Here is a 20188-nt window from a genome sequence, read left to right on the forward strand (position 1 = left end):
CTGGGAAGCCATGGAATCCAGCCAGGGGAGATGCAGAATCCTGGTGAAAATCTGCCACCCTATACACTATAGGATTGTAGCCCTAATGGGGAGCTGTGGCCAATGGCCCAGTAGGTCAAGGGAACTGCTAGTTGGAAAGGTTTGGGAACCACTGCCCAAGGGGGGATGAAAGTCAAGGTCATGTTGTGTCACATCAGTATTCTGCCCTCCTCCTCCAGGACCTCAGTCTCAAGCTGGAGATTATCCCCTTTTCTTCTCCCAACAATCCCTGCCAAAGTATGCTGTACAGAGAGACAGTGGCTTGCTAAGGTGAGTTTCACTGCTCTGCTGGGCTCTGCACTTGGATCTCTCTGCTTTGAAAACAGGAGATCTGGCGGGGCCCCAGTGAGTTCACCATGAAGCTTGTTCCTGGTGAAATTAGTAGAGGGGGATGGGGAATCTTACCTTGGCGGCATAAGCTGACGGTAGCGGAACGTGCGCCAAAGCGATTCCATGCAGTACAGTTGTAGGCCAAGGTGAAGTCGCTGTCATGCGTTGGGTCGATCAGCAGAGCAGAGAGCACCCCTTGGTCGGTCACCATGGTGTCCACCGTGAACCGATCTAGCGAGCCAGCATCCAGCACCCATTCACCCCACGACCAGGCCTGTTGCAAAGAGACAGGAGGGCAAATCAGAAGCCTGGACAGGTAGAAGATGATGGCTGCAATGCTAACCACACTTTCCTGAGAGTAAGCCCCAGTGAACAAAATAGGACTTACTTCTGAGTACACCTGGTTAGCCTCGTGCCCGATGGGTACCAAGCCCAAGGATCGACTCTAGACGCTACGGGGACGATTGGCCATTCAGAACCTTCCAAGGTTTTGTGGGAAAATCTAAACTAGGGATTCTTAACCAAGGTTATCCATACCCTTTGGAGGTACCAGAACCCAATGAGGGAGGTATGGGACTCAGGCTGCAATCCTAACCACACTTTCCTGAGAGTAAGCCCCATTGAACAAAATAGGACTTACTTCTGAGTAGGCCTGATTCAATCTCTGAACAATTAAAAAAAATTGTTGTTAGATTAGGTGATTAACTATTACCATTATTTATATGGATCAGATTATTAAGTATCACCACTGTCAATGCAGATTGAGGCATTCTGATCCTTGCTATCCATATGTAAAGTAGAACCCCGCTGCTGACAAAATAGTGGTACCTAATAGGACTGGTGATGATGCTGATTCCTACAGACTAGTGAAGAAGGTATGGGGACACACTGGGCAATCTATGGGGGGTGGGGGGTCTGTAATAGTAAAAGGGTTAAGAACCCTGAACTAAGCAGTGTGCGTTTAAAATCATGGGTTCATTATCTGTACATTCTAACTACTTTGGCACACATGCATTCCACCTTTTCATCCAACTTCACAAATAATATCTGGTTTCTTTTGCATATGACATACCCTACTGCCTTTCCAAAGACTGGGGCTGGCCTTCTGAGGTGAGGGGAGGTTGTACACAGCCTGCCCAGGCCTCAGAAGGTCTTTGAAAAGCACTTCCAGCTTTGGTTGAAAACCAGGGGTGCCTTCAGGACTCCAGAAGGTCTCCAGGAGGCTTTATGAGGTGCAGGGACACTGCAGGCTACCTCCTTGCACCTCAGAAGGTCAGCCAGAGTCTTCAGAAAGACATTTTGTGAAAACCTGGAAGTGCCTCTCCAAAGGCTCCGGCTGAACTCAGAAGATCTCCTAGACACGACTTCCAGTCATGCCTGGGAGGTCCTCTGAGGTCCTCCAGTGGTTGGCAACCTTCAGTCTCGAAAGACTATGGTAGAAGCCTACAGCACCCGGTATTCCCAAGCGGTCTCCCGTCCAAGTACTAACCAGGCCTGACCCTGCTTAGCTTCCGAGACCAGATGAGATCAGGCATGTGCAGGGCAACAGTTGCTGCTCCAGTGTGGGCTTGCAATCCATGTTGAGACAACTCCATGGATAAGGAGGACCATCTGGTACATTCAGGCCTGGTTAAGGCATGAGGGTGGAGGGCAAAGGCGAGTCAAGCACTTACAATCCTGTCGGGGGGTGGGACGCTCCCCACCAAACACTCCAGCCGTGCCTTGGCCCCCAGTGCAGTCTGCAGGCTTGGTTCCGCGCCGATAATGGGCGGCCCTGAGGAAAAGACAAAAATGACGGATGCAATCAGGTCTGGTCAGATTTCCGCCAGGCTCACTGCAATAGGTTGCTGTGCATGACCTGGTTCCAAGACCCCTCACCATTCACAGCTAGTGCCTTCTCAGCCACTCCAATGCGTGGCACGATGGTTTTGCAGACGTACATGCCGGCATCTTCCTGCGTCACAGCCTTGAGGTGTAGCGCGTTTCCATTGCTCGACACCTGTGGGTACAAGTGAATTCAGATTTATTTACTGAAATGAAGGGATCAGTGCTCTTTTTCCAGCCCAAAAAAGGATACCCGGCCTCAGTTATCTAACCAGGGAACAGAACATCCTAAACTGAAGGCCTGTTTGGACAGAAGGGCTTCACAATTTTTCTGAGGATTCAAAGTGGGTGGGTCTCCTGGTGCCACAACCAAAACTGTGTCCTGTGTGTTCACAGGCTCAGTTCAGGTGGGGAGGAAGGCAGAAAGGGGTGCCCCCCGTTGACCTTGGCAGACAGTCAGAATAAAGCAAAGGTTCTATATCTCTCTTACTACCACCATGGTCTACCACCTGGCCCACTGTGCTACGAGACAACAGGAGGGGGTAGAGGTTGGTGTTCCCAGATTTGTGTTTGGTAAATTACACACAACTTGGGAACCTGAACTCCTTCTTGGTCCAGGCTAGGGTGAGAGGTGGACTCCCCGCCCAGGTACAGGTGAAAGAGGCATCAGAACCAACACCTACAGTCAGGGGCTTGGGCTGGGAGATAAGGCGGGCTCCAACTGCAGGAAAAAAGAGGAAAACAGGGGTTAGGGGGGCCCATCGCTCAGTAGTAGAGACCTGCTTTCCATGCAGAAGGTCCCAGGAGTGGATTTTCTTTTTTTTCTTTTAAAGACAGCGCTTGCCTTCTTTGTGAATGGCTTTTTGGTTGACAAGCAGTTCATTAAACATTCTTCTTAAAATCTGCAGTTTTATACACTGTTGTCTTCAATAGTGTGAATGAACGTGTGTTTATGCATGTATTAAATAGTTTGTTTTCAAAAAATTTGTATGTAGATACACATCTGCCTGTGCTGCTTCATACAAGTACTTATAAAATTAATTGGGGGGAGCTTTATAGTCAATTAAGGGTCTTGATCCGTGTGCATAATATAAAAAAACAAATTAAGCATGCTTTCTTGCTTCAGAAATGGTTATTTTTACTCATATGCAAATTGATGCAAAGGTAATGGATATATTAGTCACCTCGCTCTAATTGGGTGCAAACTCAGCTGTGAATGTGTCAAAAATATGGCACAAATGCCTAATTTTTACCACGATGATGGTCGCAGGTGGGAGGCCTTTGAGGTCTACCTGCTGGAACGGCAAGTGGGGTTACAGGAGAGAAGATCCTGGTGGGGGGAGCCCCACATCTGACCTGCCCACACTCAGTATCTGGCACCAATCTGGCACCAAGGTCACCCTCATCATCTCCTTGTCCATCCTCCTCTTCCAAAGTGTTCCCACCTATCCCAGGATACACAGACCCAACCTGCCTCCTTCACTTACAATGCACATCCACCAGTGTGCTGCCGACGGCATTCGAACCCTCGCACGACACGGGCTCCATGAAAAACGATTGATTGACTATCGCCTCATCGCTGTCCCCGTTGGCCTCCGGAATGGGCACACCTCCTTTGGCCCACCTGCGAAGGCATGCACTGGCATCAGACGAGCCCGGCTCATTGTAATCCCCAAAGCTGCCAGTAGAGGGCATCGCAGCAACATCACTATTGCTGTGTGATCTCTGGGAGGTTGGAGTCTGTTGGCCTTTTTACCTGTCGCCTGTCAGCTCCGGGTTGGAGGTGGCTGTGCAGAGAAAGCTCACTTTGCCACCCTCGGCGACCGTTTGCGGCCGCACCGACAGCATGACGACAGGGGGATCTGCAAGAAAGAGGACCAGAGAGGCTGAAAACTCAAGAAGGGGGACGGAACCCACACCAATGTGCCCATCCCATCCCAGATCTACTCAGGCCTGGCCTATTTATTAGCTCCTACCCCTACATTTGCCTCCACTCTCCCATCCTTGCCCTTGTCTCTCACTTTACCCCTGGGTAACAGCTGCTGGCCAGTATGGGTCTCCTTGAATTTGTACCACCTCTGGAGGTGGCACAAATCCAAGGAGAGCGCAGTGGCTTCAAACTGCTCCGTTCTCCCTGGGAACAGGGGTTGGGATCTGGCATAACTGCCGGATCCCAGCCCAACTATCTCTCTCTGCCCGCCCACCCCCACCCACCCCCGGGGCTGTCCACTGCTCACCCACACCCCACCCAGGAATGCCTCTGTCCTGCCTCCTCCCTGACGCCCACTGCCTCCCCCACGCCTACCTTTCACTCTTGCATCGGCCCACCCAGGCCATCGCAAGACTCAGCAGGGAAGCCGCCACAGAGGCTGGATTCAGCCTCCATGTGTTGGCGCATCTCCTTGTGGCTTCTGGCACATTAGCGACCCTCCCGGGCCGGCGCAATAAACTTGTGGCCCAAGGCACGGTTAGGATTGTGCCCTTTGTCTCTTTTAGGGGTTTAGCCAACTCTTGCTTCTGAACATCCACGGACCTTCCCAGCCTTCGTCAAGGGCTCTGCTCTGACCATCAGAAAGGAAATGGGAGATCTTTGTGCTCCTAAGACAAGCCCAGGAGCACAGCCAGAGAAAAAGGTGGCAGCAGTGCTGCTTAGCAGTCTGTGAAACAAGAAGAGCCAATCAAGCTCCAAGTGTGCTTTGAAAAATCTGCCGGCTCACCTGGTGAACTACAGGAGGGAGAGAAGGGACGGAAGACTGCCGCTGGGCACAGGTGTCAGCTTCCGTGTGTCATTTGCAGGGATCCAATTGAGATCCAGCAGGGAGCTCCTGGAAAGATGAGGAATGATTTTATTCATTTGAAGAATGGAAGAAGCATATGCTGTTAGAGTTGGAAGGGAACTTGAAGAGCAGGGGCAAGCCAGGGCACAGGCCCCGCAATGGGGCTACTCAAGTCTGCGCTGGCTGAACCGCCACTTTGCAGCCTGACATGGAGGAAAGAATCTTCACCAGTCCCACCCCTCCCTGGGCCTGTCACTCCTGCACCCCGCCCCGGAATGCCTTCCCCCTCCCCAAAAACCTGCACCACCACCTGGGGTCGTGACTTACCTTTGGGTGCACTCTTCGCTCACAACAGGAGAGGCAGCTGAACGCTTTCCACATGCGCTGACTCCGGCGCACCCTCGGCATCACCTGGCAGGACAAAGTTCCAAACAACACAGTCCTGAGAGATGCCTGCATTGGCTCGGTCATGTCGTGAGAATGGATGATGGCCGGATCCCAAAAGATCTCCTCTATGGAGAACTCCTGCAGGGAAAGCGCCCTACAGGTAGACCACAGCTGCGATACAAGGACATCTGCAAGAGGGATCTGAAGGCCTTAGGAGTGGACCTCAACAGGTGGGAAACCCTGGCCTCTGAGCGGCCCGCTTGGAGGCAGGCTGTGCAGCATGGCCTTTCCCAGTTTGAAGAGACACTTGGCCAACAGACTGAGGCAAAGAGGCAAAGAAGGAAGGCCCACAGCCAGGGAGACAGACCAGGGACAGACTGCACTTGCTCCTGGTGTGGAAGGGATTGTCACTCCCAAATCGTCCTTTTCAGCCACACTAGACGCTGTTCCAGAACCACCATTCAGTGCGCGATACCATAGCCTTTCGAGACTGTAGGTTGCCAACACCCCTGGCATCTCTACTTGGCGCTGAGGCCCAGGGCTCATGGACATTCTTCACTGGGTGATGTAGATGTGCCTTATAGTACATTGGTGACACCCAGTGCCATTGCTCGGAGGGTTAAGGATTGGGCTCTTATTTCAAACCCCTGCTCAGTGCACGGCCACTGATCACCTAACTCAGTAATGGCAACCGACACTGTCTATATTGTTTTGCTTTTTAATTCATTTTTTTCTTTGTTGGTTTGCTTTTTAGAGGCAAGGAAGGCAGGATAGAAATGTTTAAAAGTAAATTTAATAAGAAAACAAATTACCTCCTAACAGTGAGGCAACACAAAGATAAAAACAGCAGATAAAGTGGCAGCACTAAAACCATCTATTCTAACCCAGTTAAGCACCTTGCAAAATAAAAATGGTTATTGCCTGGTACCCAATCAGACAAGGTAGAAACCAGATGAGCTTCCATTGGGAGAGCAATTGACAGGTAGGGCACCACAGCCAAGGAGATCCTCTCAGCAGAAGTAGCACACCCCACCTCAGCACAGATGGCACCCAAGGTGTTCAGAGAATGACTGCCCAAGGTGACCCTCTTCCATGATCAGACTAGGGAGCGGATGATCTTGCAAAGAGTAAGGGAAACAGGAGGGAATTTGGCAGAGGCAGACAGAGAGACAGTGCAAAAGAGAGGCAAAGAAATCAAGAGAAGAAGGAAAAGGGTGAGCAGAGGAGACCAAGGCCAACAATTCCTTGCACGAAATCATTTGTGTCAAAATCTTCCTTGTGCTGCTGAATCAAAGGGTCTTCCCTCTTTTCTTCTGTCTTTTGTTAAGAGAGTATTTAGCTTCAGGGCTCATCTGAAAATTGTATTTTTTAATTAATTAATATGTCAATTTTCACACTCTGCCAGGTGTTTAGATGGGCATTTTTTATTTAAAGTCTCAGGAGTCTGAATTCCAGTCAAGACTTTAGGAGCTAATGAAGTATTATGCTAATATGTGATATGCTCCCTTCTGTGACAGACAGAAAGCACCTAGTGACACCAGAACACTCATTCCGACACTGCTGAATTCCAGGGCCTAAATCTGGTTTATACTTCCACATCAGCCATGGTCATGATTCTGCAGGTATTTGACTGATTGCGAATTCAAAGCACATATTGTACTCACCAGATCTTCCTTGTAGTATTCTGGTGGGTGCTTTCCTGTTGGCAAACACAGCCTGGCACAGTGGCACATAAAGCCCTGGATGCCTTTTTTGCTGTGCTTGATGAAGACCCGCTGTAAAATGGCCTTGGTGGCAGCACCAACCACTTTGCCTTCCTCATTGACATCCCTGCTTTCAAGACCTGAATGGGTGAGAGAGAAGGCCAATCAATCAGAGATGCCTGCTGGACCTTTTTCTTCTTTTAACTACAAAGTCTGTTTTGTTCTCTTATTTGTTTGTGCCTATCTCCATGCACGGGAAATCCTCTTTTCTTTCCAACTTCCTCAGTCCATCCCAAGCCACCACTGCCCTCTCTGCTTTTTGACCTCTCTATCTAACTGTGCCTTATGAGTGGGCAGAAAAAGACAGCTTCACGTAATTTTTATTTATTTTTTCAATAGATTTATATCCTGCCCTTCTCCAGAACAACAGGAAGTCCAGGGTGGGTCACAATCACAAATTAAAATTCCAGAAAAAAACAAATTACAATGAACTTAAAAATATATCAAAATACAATAAATAAATCATGAAGTTTAAACAACCCCCCCCCCCAAATAAGGTCAATAGAAAAGCAAAACAAAATCAACAGGTACCAAGGTACACAATAATTGTGCACTGTTTTTGTTCCCCTCCCCCTAAAAAATGTGTATTTGAATGTAAATTGTGATGAAAGAGAAGGGTTAAAAGGACTCAAAGCCTAGCAGTTAGTGACGGCCCTTGATCTCTTGCTGTCCACTCTATTCTTCCTATTGGTCCGTTTGGGATTAACTGGGAAAAAATGATAGCTTTCTCTGCCACCTAGGGAGCTGAGTCAGAAGGAGGCTACCTTGGGGACCCTCCCTCCTTGGTGAACAGAGAGCCCAAAATCTAGTGGGTTCCTTTTCTTCTGGAAGTTAAAACAGTCATGTAATGAGATTATCAGAGACCAGTGATGAACCTGCTCCTTCCTGGATGAACTTGGACCACAAAATCCTTAAAAAATATAGGGAGTTTATGAAAGGGCAAAGCTGCACTCCTCACTTACACATGAAGTAGGCAGGAAAATCTTCTTCTCTTAGGAAGCTCCCATTAATATGAGCCAGGTGTCCTAGAGAGACAGTGGAATAAATAGGAAGTTACTCTTGGAAAACCAACCTGAATCAGTATTAGCTTATGAGGGAGTGCTCTGAAGTGGTTGTAAAGTGCCATGAGACCTCTGGAGAGACCCATCTTGAAGGACAGCTTCAGTGCTCAGGGGATGCCTTTTGGGACTTCCTTCATGGTGTTGCCATCGACAATGGACAGAATGTTGATTCTTGGACTGTCAAGACAGCACCTAGGACTGCCAGAGATCTCCCCAGGTCAGTGTTTCTCAAACTGTGGGTCAGGACCCACTAGGTGAACCGAGAGCCAATTTCAGGTGGCTCCCCATATCATTTCAATATTTTGTTTTTACTATATTAGACTTGATGCTACCATTTGGGGAAATGTGACAAACTTGTACTTTTTACAGGCTAGAATGTAACACAGTAAATGGGACTTACTCCTGGATAAGCACAGGTAGGATTGCAGCCTATGACTGTGAAAACGTTTCCTGCTTATTGAATGCAAATCTTAGAGAACTTTTATAAAATGATGTATAGATGGTGTCTGACTCCAGGTAAACTGGCAAAAATGTATTAATATACCAAATAGATGTTGGAAGTGTACAAGACAAGAAAGAATGTTCTACCATATGTGGTGGACTTGTACAAAAGCAAAAATATATTGGACTTTGATACACCAGCAAATGCAGTTGACATTTAAGGTAAATTTACAGATGAAACAAGACACTATTTTGTTGGGAATATTGGATGATTCAATTCAGAAAGACTATGAAACTATGTTTTTATAGATGACAACTGCTGCAAGAATATCGTATGCCAAATACTGGAAAGTTCCAGAGATACCTGTAGTGGAAGAACGCTGGCTAAAGGTATTGAATTTGACAGAAATGGATAAACTTATAATACTTCTTAAAGATAAGCCAGTAAAAACTTTTATGGACAATTGGAAACCATTCATGGACTTCCTGCGCATTGAAGGGAGAATGGGTCAAATAATCTATGGATTTGATGAGTAGATAGGGGATTTAACTTTTATGTTTTTCTCATTTTTCTTTTTCTTTTGAAAATGTACATTTTAAATAAGTGTAGATTGTTTAAGATGTGATGACTAACTTTTTTGTATGATTTGTAGTAGTAGAACAAAAAAATGTAGTTTGAGATCTCCACACTTGCCACACAACTTGTAATATCTTTATTCTTTTTAATTTGTTTGTATTTGCATTTATTAAAAGAAAGAAAGAAAGAAAGATTTTCCTGCTTGATGATGTCACTTCAGAACATCATTTCCGGTGGGTCCTGATAGATTCTCATTCTAAAATGGAGGTCCTGGTGCTAGTAGTTTGAGAGTCATTGCCTTAGGAGGTTGTGAGCTGAGACCAGTGTTCTCCCTGTGGGGCACATGTACTGTACCGAGAGGCAATAAACAAGGGGCATCTTTTAAGCATCAGGACCCACTTTTTTAAACGATACTCTATCAGGACCCACTTAGGTTTACCAGACTTTAAAAAAAGAGGTCTAGAAAGAAAAATCTATTTATTTATAAGGGATAATAACCAGAAAAAGACCCTGAAACATTTATCTCCCTATATTTACACGTGCTTGCAAACTGCAGCAGTTGGGCTCTTTGTGGGGTAATATGTAACTACAGTATCTGATTTTTGAATAGCCCCAGGGCTTGAGGAAATAGCTCAGCGGTTCTCAAACTCGCTGGGAGTCCAAGAACTGCTTGTAAGTGGCAGGGACTGAGAGAGGGGATGTGCCCCAGTGGCGCCGCAGTGGTAGTGGTGCCGCAGGCACCCAGAGGCTTGCGTACCTGAGGGGGTCTGCCAGCCTTGGAGAGGGTCCGAGAGGCCTGCAGCTCCCTCTGCGGGTCTCCCCCAAGCTTCATTTCAGTGACTTTTGGTTTACTGTGGCACTGCCGGGGCATCCATTACTAGGTCACTCCCCTTAAGGGGAAATGACCCGTTTTATGTTCCTACATAAAACCCACCAAAATTCAGGTCACAACCAAGCAGTGGGTCCTGACCCACAGTTTGGGAACCACTTGTATAAACTATTCTTGTAGAGAAGCCAGTGGTCCCCTGTTCCTGGCACTGGGTTCTAGTTTCTGCACCAAGAGACCTGTTGAATCAAAGGGACTTCTCTGTTCAGTCACCCAGATATCACAAGTTCTCGCACAGCCAAATGCTGACCTAATGTTTTTTAAGCCAAAATACACTTTTGCCAAAATGCAAACAAGCAAAAATAGTCTCCAACAATTAGGATGGTTTTCAGGGGTGCTCTGCAGTTTGGGAGGATCTGCCAGGTGAAAAAGAGGGGGCGTCTTTGAAACAGTCACACTGCTTATTGGATTAGAGAAACGGGTGGGGGCTGATGTTCAGCACTGAAGTGAGGGATGCTCCTTGACTTACCCACAAAGCAAGCTGCCACCTTGAATATTGCTGCCTCCTTCACACAAGGATGGAACACACAGCTCAGGGCAGCACCCCTAATGAGATCTGGGCTGTAGGTCTTGGTCTTGCAGAAAATAACAATGAGAACTGGCATCAGGCATGTTTGTGCAACACTCTGTACTGATCCTACCACCCTTCTATCACAAATAAACTAGTGAAACCCAGGAAGTTGGATGTAGACTAAGCAGATCTGAGTTCAAATCCATGCTCATCTATGAATTTCACTAGAGGACTATGGGACAACTAACATCATACTACCTTATAGTGTGATGTGGAAATTCCCCATGGTATATGAGAAAATTTATACAGGTTGAGTCTTGGCATCCATGAGGGTTCCGTTCTGAGAACCCCTGCGGATGCCAAAAATCATGCTAAATGAAATCCATTTAAAAAACAATGTCCCTTTTCTCAGTGGTTTAAAAACAGCTTCACTTAACATTGTGAGGGAGAGCAGAAGCAGAAAGCAGACAATCTCTCTCTCTCTCTGTCCAGGTGCTTAGAAAGGCTTCACTCCTAGGCAGTGACACTTCCCTTCACCTGAAGCACAGGGAAAGAATGCAAAGAGGGAGGCAATAATCACTTCCCTTTGTATTCTTTTGAGTGCTCCAGTGGGAAGGGAGGGGTTGCTTGCCTGGGAGTGAAGCCTCTCTAAGCCCTTGGAGAGAGATTACAATGGTAAGTGAGGCTATTGTTAAAGGATGTTTTTCCTTTAATTTAAAGGACCATTCTCATCACACTGAAATAAAATTGAAGGTGAAAAATCCTCAGCTAATGATATTATACCTGTATGAGTTTTGTTGAGATAAAGCTCAGTAAGATAAAGCTTTGTAAGTAGTTCTACTCTATTCTTGACGAACAAGTGGGATTTAAAGTGGTACCCTGGGAAGACAGCAACAAAGACTTACCAAATGCTTGGCAACATGGTAGAGCACGAAGTGAAGGTCGTGGCTTTGGGGCTTCACGTACCTCCTCACTCTTGGGACCAGCACTCTGAGATAGGCTATTGCTTCCTGCAGCACATGGAGTCAAAAAAGATCATATCCTAAGGCAGGGGCCTCCAAACCCTGGCCCGGGGGCCATATGTGGCCCATGGAGAGCCTCTATCTGGCACACGACCAGCCTCTTGTTCCCTGAAAGCCTCTGGCCCACTTGGCGGAACATGACTAGAACAGTGCTCTGGTTGCGTCTGGAGGGTGGCTTCTGGTCTGAAGGGCCGGAGAGGTTGAATGAATGAGCCCATTCATTATTTATTCACTCATCTAAGTTCCATCTCTGATTTATTTATATAAATGTTATATTTAATTTTTTTTCCCGGCCCTCAATACCGTGCCAGATATTTGATGTGGCCCTCTGGCCAAAAAGTTTGGAGAACTCTGTCCTAAGGCGTCCTTTGCACTGGAGAAGAATTTTTCTCCTATGGAAGGCTTCTTATGGAAACCTCAGGAAACAATCCTAGCCAGGGGAAACACCAGCATACTGCCAAACACACCAGCACACAGGCAGCCCCACCAGTGCAGAAGCCTGACAGGTGCTGCACTGACACAAGCACAGCAGTACACCAGAAAGCCATGCCCCACCACCAACAGGTTGAAGAAAGTCCCTGGCCACAACCTCACCAGCAGAGAGGTTGAAAAAGGGGGGAGGGAAGCAAGGTGGGATAGATAAAGTTAGATCCCAAAATCCCTTTCTGAGCTGTACATGCCCCCAGTGGCTCCAAAGCTGGCAACGTAGCTTGTGTAGCTCATAGGAGTCCCATGAAGTAGCTGGTATAGCCCTGCACAGGAGTCATGCCATGCGGGTAAGTCTTTCAGAGGTCTGTTACCCTGCACATGCCCGATCTTGTCTGATCTCAGAAGCTAAGCAGGCTCAGGCCTGGTTAGTACTTGGATGGGAGACCGCCTGGGAATACCGCCTGCTGTAAGCTTATACCATAGTCTTTCGAGACTGAAGGTGGCCAACCATCTCACCCCCCCCACACACACACAGTTAACCTCTCCAACATGATGGCACATTGGAATCAGCAGACAAAGCGCACTCAGCCCTGAGCAATCAGCACAGCGGCCGCATAGCATCAGGCTGTAAGGTACCCTATGTCTACGTTTGCAGCAGGACCCTATCACCCCGAGTTGGGGCGCCTTCTCCCTGATGTGCCAGCAAGACACAAGGCCTGGAGAGGTTAATCAAAGAGCTATTTAGGACTGAAGCATGCTGGGCAAATGTCTAGATCTCCGGCTACCATTGTGTGATCCTTAGAGGAAGGTCAGAGTACAAATGTACGCACATAGGAAAACTAAAATATTCAAGCATTCAGCTAGCTAGCTTGCAAGAAAAGAGTAATACAGTGGAAACTGGTTATTTCTCAGGTACTTTGAGTGGACTGGAAACAGGTTTGTTTCATGTCAGCTTTGAGCTGGAAAACATGCGCTAGATCTACAGGTGAAGCCTCATTATTCGCGTGAGTTCCATTCCAAGCACTTAAGTGGATGGCAAAAAAAGTACTATAGCAAATCAATTTTTAAAAAAAATTAAAAAAAGTTTTTTGGCTCAGGTGATTTAAAAACAGCCTTGCTGATCTTTGTGATGTAAGATCATTAAGAAGACAATCCATCAATCAGTCCTCCAATTCACTCCGCCCCTCCCTTCACCAATGCAAAGTGATCACCTTTCTTTCATGTGCTCAGGGGGAAGGGAGGGGTCACCTGGAGAGAGAAGGATTGATGGATTGTCAGCCAGCTGCCCCCCCTCTCATTAAGGAGGCTATTGTTAAAGAACTGTTCCGATTTTTAAACTGATTTTAAAGGCATGCATTTTCCCCCTTCTCCAGGGATCAGCACATTCCTTCTCATTTGCAGTGGCCATTCATGCTGAGTCAAATCCGTGTATAACAAGACTGGACCTGTATATTTTCTGATGTCAGAAAGCCAAGATATAACAATGGCAATGGCATTGCTAGATGGGTGCGGGCCACACTGTGTGACGTGCACGGGGAGTGATACCACTACTCACCCAAATTTTTAAAATCTTTGTATTTCCAAATAATACAATCATGTTATATATCAATCAAAGCATAATTTCATGTATGAAGTTCATGTAACTTCAATGAAACAAACCTTAAACTAGCTCTTTTCCATCAAAAGTTATAAAAAAAACAGCGGGGGTGGGGTGATGGTACAATGCCACTCAAAGCATTGCCCCCCCCCGTCGCATGGGAGGAGATCCATCACAGGGGTGATGCGCTGGCGTCCCGCACCGGGTGACACAAACCCTGGTGACGCCACTGCAGAGAGGGAAGCAAATTAGTCAAGACAGGACCTGCAGGGGGAATGAAGCCGAAGACGGTGGTCAGTCTTGCGAAGCCAACATGTACAAGAAACCCTTGAGCAGGGCCAGCCCATTCATGAGGCCAGCTAACGCAGATTGGTGGGGCTGCCCATCTCTGCCTGCCTGCCTACCTCCACTGCTCCTCCTCCTCCTCCTCCCACTCCCTGCATTGGAAAGGGAAGAAGGGATAGAGAAGAGCAGAGGAAGAGAAAGCTGGAGGGCAGGAGAGAGTTGAACAAGAACATGGGGAAGGGGAGGAACAGAGACTGGCACATCATCAGTTAAAGGGGGACAATATTTGGCATGCTGCCTTAGGAGGTCTTGGGCCTGCCCTGCCTATCCTTAGCATCATCCTTCCCCCACGGGCACAGCAAGCAAGAGTTGAGCTACAACATGGGAGAATTTCCCAGAACAGTCAATGGCAGGTCACCCCCGGCAACAAGAGTCTTGGTCCCTGCTCTTGGAGGTGATTCCTCTCTCCTGCTAATGTAAGTCACGCAGGTGGCCACTCACCTCCACCACCTCACTCTTATCCTGGAGATGAACAAGAATGTTCACCATTTCAGAAATGGCTGCTTCTGTTGTATGTGGGAGCCACTGTTTCCCCTTCCGGCTCCGAAGCAACCACAAGTGCTTTATCACTAGGGCACGGACGCTTGCTTCCTCCTGCAAATAGGAAACAAATAGGAAGAGTCACCAGAGATTGATACTTGCCAGGTTTCTAATCTCATAAGAGCATAAGCAGAGCCCTGCTGGATCAGGCCAAAGGCCCATCTAGTCCAATTTCCTGTATTTCACAGGCCCACCAGATACCTCAGGAAGCACACAAGACTGCATGCTGGTGCCACTCCCTTGCACTTGGCATTCTGAGGTAGCCTGCTTCTAAAAGCAGGAGGTTGCACACACCAATCATGGTTTGTAACCTGTGATGGACTCTTCCTCCTTACATTTGTCCAATCCCTTTTTCAAGGTATCTAAGCCAGATGCCATCACCACATCCTGTGGTAAGGAGTTACAAAGAATAATTATAGTTACTGAGTGGGTGGGTAGATAAATAAATAAATACTTTCTTATATCTGTTCTAATTCTCCCAACACTAAATTACTGGTGACAATGTGCAACAGAGATGTTGTTTCTGGTTTTAGCCCTTCATTGTCTGTGGCTACAAGGATGAGGAGCCCATGTCTCTTCTCCTGAATTTAGCACACACACCCTTGATAGCGTGCCCAGTACCAAGGAACTCCATGGGTCACCTGTACAGTGTCTGACATGACAATCTAAAACACTCACATGGTCAACAAGAGCAGAGTAGGTTGCAGACAACATTCTGATGTAGCTGGTTTCTTCCTCCCCTGTGATAGAGGACAAGGTGCTCTCTAACACATCCAAAATTTTGGGGAGGGCTTCTGGCTTGCTCACACCCAGCTGATTGAAGAGAGCCAGCTGTATGCACCAGGGGCTCTTCATCTAAAACAAAAGAGGTGGCTCATTTAAATATATACAGTCAGTTCTTGTTATCCTCTAGGGTAGGTTCCTGGAAAATCGAGTGGATACCGTGTTAGCAGATACTGAATCATTGAGCCTATGGGAAACATGGGGTTCGGTTCCAGGGAAACCTCTTCAACATATACTCTATGCACTTTATGAACCTGATGTCTATAGGGTTAGGTGATAGCGAAGGCTCATCAACATCTGATGCTTCCGCCTCTGTGCTGGCTGTCCCTTGACTAGTTCAAGGTTGCTGACCCAACAACAAGCCTCATAGTTCAGCAGTGGGAAGGGGGTAGCTTCACCTGTCCTCGTCCTCAACCTGACTCTTGGCTCCTTACCTAGGCTTGCCCCAGAGCAGCCCTCAGGCACCCTTCCATTGGCCTCTCATCATCGCCATTCTGAAGGTTCAGCGGCAAGTCCCCAAGATGGTGCCCAAGATGGCAGGGCAAGTCAGGAAGTGGACACAAGTGTGCCCAACCATTCTCCATGGGCCAATCCCAAAGTCCCTTTGGTATCCAAAACTGACCTAAAGTAGACAACTTTCTAAAAAACTGACTGGATGCAATTACGCCCATTCCTTCCATATACTGTTGGCCATATACTGTATACTGTCTCTTCCTCTCAGCCCTGCAGAGCACCAACACTGCCTTCTGCTCACGAGGAGGCCACTGTCTCTTCTCCTCCTCCTCATGCAACCTCTCTTGCCCCCACCTGCCTGCCTGCTCTTATCTGCACTGCTCCCCATCCCAGTGCACCAGCACTATATTCACAGGTAATGAGAACAGAGTCAGATAACTAGAAGTAGGTAGCAATTCTGCCCCTCGAACATCAGCAAATGCACATATAAAGAGGAACTGAACTGAACTATCATGGGTGCAGCTTCTTTTATTACAGAGTTCCCACCACCTGATAGGTGCAGAGAGGAGTATACCCATCCCAGCAATCTTCTGTCAAAGTCCCTGTGGATATGCAAGAATGGAATCTGTGCATGTGCTGGCCAACTATCTGAGGAGTTACATTTTTATTATCCCTGTCTTTCGAGGATGACTTACCAAATCAGATTCAAAGATCAGGGAAGAAAGTCCTCTGAGGCTCAGCTTCCGAACCCCGAGTTTCCCATGATCCATCCACTGAAGGAGAGAGTCTTTTGACATGATGTTTCCAAGCTCCTTCACATGGTTCAGGAGCAACTGAAAGCCCAAGAAGGACAACAGAAGCAAATTAATTGGGGTGAACACTTTGGTTCACCTTGTTGAGCTCTTTGCAGATGAGTGTTCATGGCTTTATCCACCACATACAGATGCAGAGGGCACAGCTATATCACTGGTTTAAATTTGGTGAAAAGCCATTTCCTCTCCTCAGAGCATCCTGGGAACTTTATTTCTGTGAGCGGAGCCAGAAAACTCTTGCATTGGCAGTGCCATCACAATTCTCAAGATTTGCTGGAAGGAACTGCATCAGTTGAACTGAACAGGAAATGGATAGAAGTTTAGAGCATAGAGTTGCCTGGACACACCCAGAAACATCTATCACAGTCTCTTCTGCAAGCTGAAGCAAAGACTCAAAGAGTGAATTCCAAGTCATTCACATGCCTTGTCTCCCTGACCTTGAGGTCAGAGATTCAGGGCAAAGCCAGCCCAGAGGGTATAAAATTGACACCCCCCTCTGTAAACACAAGTAGACTCTAACTGATCATTTGATGCCCTGTAATGGTGCCCATAATTTGTCATCCACATGCCAACCAATCTTTAGGACCATTGGTTTCCATAGCAGTTACATGGCCTAATCCAGTGGTTCCCAAACTTTTTTGACTGATGGCTCTCTTGATCTACTGGGCCATTGGCCGTGGCTCTCCATTAAGGCTACAATTCTATAGAGGCAGGTTTTTCACAAAGATTCTGTGGCTTCCCTAGCTGGTTTTCATGGCTCCCTGGGAAGCCACAACTCACAGTTTGGGAACCACTGGCGTAATCCTATCCAGGGAAAGGCTGTAGAGTGCATCGCCACTAATGAAGCCTCTCAACTACTGCAGTACCCCTCACCTTGTGGTAGAGCATCACTGCTGTTTCATAGAGCCATGCATGCTCTTCAGCCCCAAAGATAAGCAGAAGGAACTGAATGATGCCAGGGACCAAGGAGTGTGAGCTGGAGAGGAGAATCCTGGAATAGGTAACAGGACCATGCAAAAAAAAGAAAGAAAAAGGAAAAGAGGCACTAAAGATGTCAGTGGAAGACAAATGATGCACATTCACATCCCACAACTTCAGCTATCTGACACTCCTTGAGAAACCCAGCAGTCTTCCTCCTACCTTACTAAGCTGGACAATCCCTCACTAAAAGATTGAGGACTGCTCAGCTGATCCCAGCACTCGGTTTCCTCTGTCACGATTCTCACGATGTTACAGAGAAGCTGGAGTGTTTTCAGCGGCTCTCTGCAAGCAAGATAAAAGAAGTAAGACCAGGAGGGTCACTGCCACAGATACACCAGGAGTGTGACTAAGGGTCCCACTTCTATAGAATCCAAGAGTTTCATTTAAGTCAGAAATGGAACAAGTTGCTGGCTCAGGAGTAATATTCTTCTTATTTTGAGAGTGTGAGATTGTAAGGTCAATTTCCCAGATGAGCGCATGTCCAAGGGAACCCCGGCCTGGGTGCCAAATCCAGGATTCCAACAAATCTGTCCGCCCGGTGAGCAGACCTTACCGTTCAGCCTGGGCGCTGCATGTGGTCCTCCACGATCAGGAGACAGAGATGCTCTGGGCAGTCGCATGTGCCTGAATGTCCTGTCACGTGGCCTTCTGGGACGCCAGGCAGCAGATGTGACTGCCCAGAGCGTCCCCCAATCATGGAGGATTACACATGGCGCCTGGGTGGAACGGAAAGATGTAGTCCAAACAGGAACTGCTTTTCCTGTGTGTGGCGGTAGTGAGTTTGGCCACTGTGGTCCAAGAGGAAAAAAGGGCCACATGCTGGGCAAGTGGCGATGGCTGAGTTGTAGCCTCCATGCCTTGCAAGCACCGTGTTCCAGATTCAATACCTGGCATGGTCAATCCAAAAGCTAGCACCAAAACCCAAAAGATCTCTTGCAGAGACAACTTACCTCACATTGCTGCCGTCCTTCGAGGAGCCCGAGATTTGCCCCAGCAATGTCAGAAGCAACTTTGGAAACTGCTCTCTCACCCTTCTTTTGTTGGCAGCAGCATAGAGAAAGCTCCTCATGGCTTGGGTGGCATGTTGCTAGGAGAAAAGGAAAAAGAGATGCCCGGTGTTCTTACAGCTTCTTCTTTGTCCTGGACCAGAATGTCATGCAGCAGAGGGTGAGATCCTGTGTGTATGCACCTGCTCATCTCTCTCATTGGCAGGGGGAGTCCTCCACTGCAATCTGCCTGGTACCTGCCGGGGACTGGGCTCGTCCTCCACCCCCTTCCCCTCACTTCCTCACCAACCCAAACTCCAGCTGAGGCAGGGTTGGCCCAAACCTGACCGAGGGAGAAAAATACACCTTCCTGTTCATGAACTCAGCTGGGCAGAAGGTTTCCTGCACAATCCCCAGTGATAGGAATGGATCCTGCCTCTTTTTCTTTCACAGCCTCCACTCATTTCACTAGGACTTGAAGAAAAGGGCATCCCCATGGGGTCAGATGGGTTTGTCTCTCACTCAGCCACAGTTCAAAAATCTCTCACCTGCAGTGAGCACTTCATATTATCTCTTGGCAGGTCTCCCATATTGGAGTTTGCAACAAAGTGGTACTCTTGTAGCTGTACCAGCGGGGAGGTCATAAGGCTAGCCAGATAATGGTAGTGGGATAAGGTGTTCTCTCTATCTTTTCTATCTTCTGGTAAAGCATACCTAGAGGACAATCCTCAGGCTTTACTTCCTTCCTGCTCTCTCTCCCCCTTCCCCTCAAAAGGCCATGGAGCTAGATAGACTAGCTATGGGATTCTCTCAAACTCACATGCATGTTTCTTAAATTAACTGATGTCTGAGTCTTGAACTCAAGTCTCATACAAAGCTGCCGATCTCGGCTTTCCTGCAAAATGCATCTTTTGGGGTTTGGTCTCTGCCAACAACCCAGCATTGGATGGAGAGCTACATTGCAAAGATGTCAGCAACAGCAGAGATTTTCAACCCTTTTCATTTCACGGTACACTGACAAGGTGCTCAAATTGTCAAGGCGCACCATCAGTTTTTGGACAATTAACAAGGCACATTGCACTACAGGTGCGGGGCTTGCACACCCCAACGGCCCTACTGATAAATGACCCTCTCCCAAACTCCTGCAGCACCCCTGTGAACCACTGGCAGCACACCAATGTGCCATGGCACACTGGTTGAAAATCCCTGTGCTAGAGTATACCACATCAAGAGCAGTCCCTCCAACAGAAATCAGTTCTCTCTTTCCTTCCTGACAAAAGGAGAGCACATCATGCACGAGGGACAGTCATTCACACTTGTGGTTCAAACCCTGAAATCATATTCTGGATTGTTGTGGATATTAACATTCATTGATATTGAAGAAGTTGATATTCTCCAGGGTGAATTTTGGTGTGTAGATTTTGCCCTCAGTACCAACTCCCGTGGCTTCTCTCTCCTTGCATGGAGCTGCAGGATATACTCATACGCTACCGGGAGAAGGGAATCGTGACACAGTTCCACAGCACAGCTCTTACCACACTTGTCTGCTCTTCTGGCTTTCCCCGCATCTCATACAGCAGGGCTTCAAGGAGCAGGGTTGTATCGGCACAGGCAAACACCACCGGCCAGTGCTCCTGACAAGCG

At 47.7% G+C, this 20188-nt stretch overlaps 1 protein-coding gene across 1 annotated transcript; it reads right to left on the reverse strand.

Annotated features, from left to right (window-relative positions):
• Nucleotides 1–460: 460 nt before the first annotated feature.
• On the reverse strand, nucleotides 461–4047 carry LOC136661160 (kin of IRRE-like protein 1; the record flags this gene model as incomplete). Its single annotated transcript, XM_066638189.1, has 6 exons — nucleotides 461–643; nucleotides 2043–2143; nucleotides 2248–2368; nucleotides 2778–2914; nucleotides 3681–3817; nucleotides 3950–4047. Coding segments are annotated over 6 exons (777 nt in total), but the record flags the coding sequence as incomplete, so codon positions are not given.
• Nucleotides 4048–20188: the final 16141 nt, after the last annotated feature.

The sequence above is a fragment of the Tiliqua scincoides genome, chromosome 10 (assembly GCF_035046505.1).
Source record: "Tiliqua scincoides isolate rTilSci1 chromosome 10, rTilSci1.hap2, whole genome shotgun sequence".
Lineage (NCBI taxonomy): Eukaryota > Metazoa > Chordata > Lepidosauria > Squamata > Scincidae > Tiliqua > Tiliqua scincoides.